Below are 4,353 nucleotides of genomic sequence, written 5' to 3'. Positions count from 1 at the left end.
TTACATTTTGTCAATTAGTTCACTTAAAATCAAACAGTCAATAAAGCTGTCAAGTTTGTGTGCATCAAGTTTATTAGAAACTTTTTACAATAAAAAAGCAACATAGTTTTATAAAGGAAAGCAGCAAAGTTCAAACATATTTGTAAGTAACAAAACTAGGACACTATTCGTCTACTTTAATATTAAACAAAGAACCTTTAACAGTTTCTAGCTTTTTTTTTCAGATCAACAATATCTACTTCCATGTCCTCAACTGTTACCCAAGGAAACTCAACTCCTAAACCGATCATCCAACATCAACCTGCCTGTAATGACACGTGGCGAAAATGGATTATCACCAATTGTAACTTGGTTACCAAGGCGAAACGGGTCGACAGAAATGAAAATTTTGTTGTACTTAACGCATCTATGAACTCTTTCACCTCCAAAACTTACAATAGCAAAGTTTCATCTTTCAATGTAAAATATGCGGACTTTTGGGTACAAGAGCGCTTGAAACTTAGAATTAAGTCCATCGTAGACATATTGAGCACAATACTGGACGCAAGCTTGCATGTCATTGTTAGTAAATTCCATACTGAAATCTAAATTGTAAAGTGGCACTAAAAGAATTGAAACTATGCAATGAATCTACTATTTTCTAAGTTTTGATGTTTTGTTTAAACAGAGATTTTATTTTATATATATGTTGGTTTAGTGCAATTCAACACATCAATTAATTTAAGATCTCTAAAACAGAAAAAATTCTTAACATTTAAAATTTTTAACACATTTCTATTTCAATCTATCTTAAATCATGGTATTTTAAGAACAGTTTATTTTTCAACTGAATACTTTTTATTTGAACAAAAATTCCTATACTACATTTATTATAGAAAAACTTAACTAGTTTAATTTATTGTTCTTGAATTTACCTGTATGACAACCTGCGTACTTTAAATAGTTTATGTTTAAAATTAAGTGAAAAAAGTAAACTTAAAACAAAATGTAAATTATATGATTGATATTTTGCAAAGACCAGGTTTTATAGAGCAACTAGTTAACTAATAAAATTGCAAAAGTAAAACTATGATTGCTAATACAAAAGTAGTAGTCTGGGCTAGATTGTTAAAAGTATAATTAGTTGGGATGAATTGTAAATTAAAAGTTATGAATTACGATCAGTATAAAGCTACAAAAATGATTAAAACTTAAAAAAAGACTATTAAAAAAGCTGATTAAAAAAAATAATAATTTTAAATTGTTTTATGTTATTTTTTTTGATAAAACTAGCGACGATAACAACTAGAAGCAAAATTTTTATTTAATATTTATTTTTTATCGACATATTATTTAATAGATTTTAATTGAACAAAATTAAAGTAAATCCTTTAGAAATAAGTCTTTTGTATCACATTTTTCTATATTTTAAATCAAGTATATTAATTATTCATTTCAAATTAAATTACGCTATTGTAAACAAATTTTTTAATTGACAATAAACAAAGTTTATAATTATAAATTAGTACAAAGGTTGTTAATTTTTCACATGTGGCTAATTATCTCACAAACACGTTAAAACAATTTAAAACGACTTGAAAAAAGTTGTATGGTAGTACTTCTTGTTATTTGAATAAAAATCTGGAAACTCAAGAACTTACAAAAAGTGGTAAAATTACATAAAATTAAGAAGTGCCACCATAATTTTTTTAAATTTTTTTTAATGTGTTTGTGTGATAATTAGCCACATGTGAAACATGTTCAGCTTAAAACTTCAAAGTCGTATTTTTTGATCCCATACATTTTGCATTGGGGTGGTATTTAGAAAATCAGTTTTTTCTAATGTGAAAGTTTCTTTAAATTATCTTAAATTTTGCACAAGGTGTTTTTATGATATTTGTAAAACACAAATTTTTTTCCTACCGGAAAATCAAAAATAAAAGAAGATATAAGCACCCTAAATCATGTATAATTTTATAAATTCAAATTTAAAATTTAGCCTTATTTTAACAATAAAAGAAATTAAGTCTTGTTTAAAGAAATAAATTAACTTTTCAGCTCAGTGTTTGATAATTATTGTATATAATATTTAAATAACTAAGCTAGTTGATGACATTAAAAAAAGAACTCATAAAGTAAGTACTTAATGAGTATTAAAAAAATTTGTAGTATGAAAAAAAACGTTTGTTTGTTTTAATATTGATCAATAATTATAAACAAGTTTTCAAGTTATAGGACCCTCTATTTATTATCTTGTTAAGATTTAAAAAGAAGCCTAGTTCGTTGTTCCTCAGTTGTAAGTGTTAAACCAAAGTAATATGTATGATGTATATATCATTACAAGTATTTTGTAGCATACATAAATGCTCATATGAATGATTTTTATTATGCACAAATATCTTAATATATCTTTTTTAAATAAATTATGGTCAGTTTTATAAGATTAAAGCTGGCGCAGTAGTTTTTTGAAGTAACTAACCAAATATAATAAAATTGTTCAAACTGTTAAATCAACATCTACAAGTAATTACGTTAGTTTAGTTAAATATCATACTACTTAGCATAATAGGTTAATTTAAATGTTTCTAAAATGAACAAAAACTGATATATAACACTGGAGTATTGTATATTGCATCTTTCTATTTCAAAAATTAAAAAGTACTTTGATAAAAATAATAAGATAGTAGGCTCAAAAAAATGTTTGTTTTTAATTATAGAAATTTAATAACTATATTATTTTATTGTTAATAGTAAAAAAAAATAAACTAGGTGTTATAAATCTCAGTTTCTTATATTGTATAAAATTTTCTTATACTTTTTTAATCCAACCTACAGTAAAAATAATTTTTTAAGATAAAATTCAAGTACATTTAAATCACAATTTAAGCATCTAATGATCTGTCAAAAAAAAAAATTAACGGTAAGTTTTTTTTTTAAGTGTATTTATTTGTAATCAATATAAAGGAAATTTTACGCAAGAAGAACGAATGCTGCCTTCTAAAGCTTTGCATTTTTCTTCAGTCCACTCGTTTTTGTCAACGTCGTAACAGAGCAAACTTGTCTTGTCAGTGACAAATATTTTACTCCCTATCGAAACGGCTTCCGTGTTCAATGACGTCAGCTTCACTGCTTTGAGAGAGACGAATTTTTGACTGGTTTTGTCGAAAACCTAAATTGAGTTGTAAGCTTTGCCCAGCCCAATCACAAACAGCTTGCCTTTGCAAACCACTGAAGCATGCCATTCTCTTTTTTCCGTCATAATGGGAAGCTCGGACCAATGGTTGGCCAGACCGTCTAAACACTCCACCGTGTTTGTTTTGTTAAAGTTGTGGTTCAGACCACCGCTGACGACAATTCTTCCTTCGTAAACCGCACAAGCCGCAAAAGACCTGGCGCAGCTCAGTCTGGCCATTTTCTTCTAGCCTGCACTTTTAGTTTTGACCTTCCAGCACGTGCTTACTGAACCGCCAAGTTCGCCCCCTATTACGTACATATTGTCCATAAACGCACAAGCACAATAATATTTTCGGTGATCAAGCATGTCAGCTACTTTTGACCAAGTCTTTGTTACAGGCGAGTACTTCTGGATCGCTTTTGACCAGTTGGTTAACCGATGTCGACGATAACCTCCGAAAAGATAAATTTCTCCTTTGAAATAGATTGCTTTTGAAAAAGTCCGATAGACATCCATCGGAGTGAGCGTGTTAGCTTGCTCGAAGTTGTTCACATTAAACTCTTTTACTTGCGCCGAAAACTCTCCATGTGATTTTTTGTGAAGACCACTGCAGACTAGTATATTAAACATTCTGTCGCTGCAGTACCTGTGATCACGTCTGTCTGAACATTTTTGATTCAAACTGTCTTGTAAAGATTTATTCAATATTTCGACGCACCGATCGGTTTTTGAAATGTACGAAGACTCGTTCAACAGATGTTCCAGGTTGCGCCTGGACAGCAGATGAAGACGAACTTTCAGCAAAAGAACTTTTGTTAACTCACTCCGCTCTTCGATTTTGTGGCTCAACCACGCGTTTGCCGCGTGGAAGACTTCAACTTCCGTGTCAATTTGCAAACTGCAGCTTTCGAGTATTTTTGAGACGGACGCGTAATCTACCTCTGCAAAATTTACACTCCTGACTACCATTTCGAAATTGCATTCTATGTAGCTCAGCATAGTTTTATAAAAACTCGGTAAGCTAAAATTTCTAGCTAACTGAAATAAGAATACACACGTTTTAATTTCTAATTTTTCTTCTATGGTTTTTTCAATTATACTCACAACGTTCTCGTTCATTGACAGTTTGTTCATTTTTATTGTGAAATTCGTTTTTGATAGTCTCGCTTTACACTACCTGACATCAGTACAATAGATTT

At 29.5% G+C, this 4,353-nt stretch overlaps 1 protein-coding gene across 1 annotated transcript; it reads right to left on the bottom strand.

Annotated features, from left to right (window-relative positions):
• Positions 1-3,397: 3,397 nt before the first annotated feature.
• Positions 3,398-4,123, bottom strand: LOC145843213 (kelch-like protein 10). Its single transcript, XM_082950672.1, has one exon. It carries the CDS (start codon positions 4,121-4,123, stop codon positions 3,398-3,400), a length of 726 nt encoding a protein of 241 aa, XP_082806798.1.
• Between the last annotated feature and the right edge of the window lie 230 nt (positions 4,124-4,353).

Source organism: Thalia democratica, chromosome 8 (genome assembly GCF_965202585.1).
Source record: "Thalia democratica chromosome 8, ktThaDemo2.hap1.1, whole genome shotgun sequence".
Taxonomy (NCBI): Eukaryota; Metazoa; Chordata; class Thaliacea; order Salpida; family Salpidae; genus Thalia; species Thalia democratica.
Note: the sequence above shows the minus strand (reverse complement) of the source record. Positions and strands in the feature narration are given on the sequence as shown.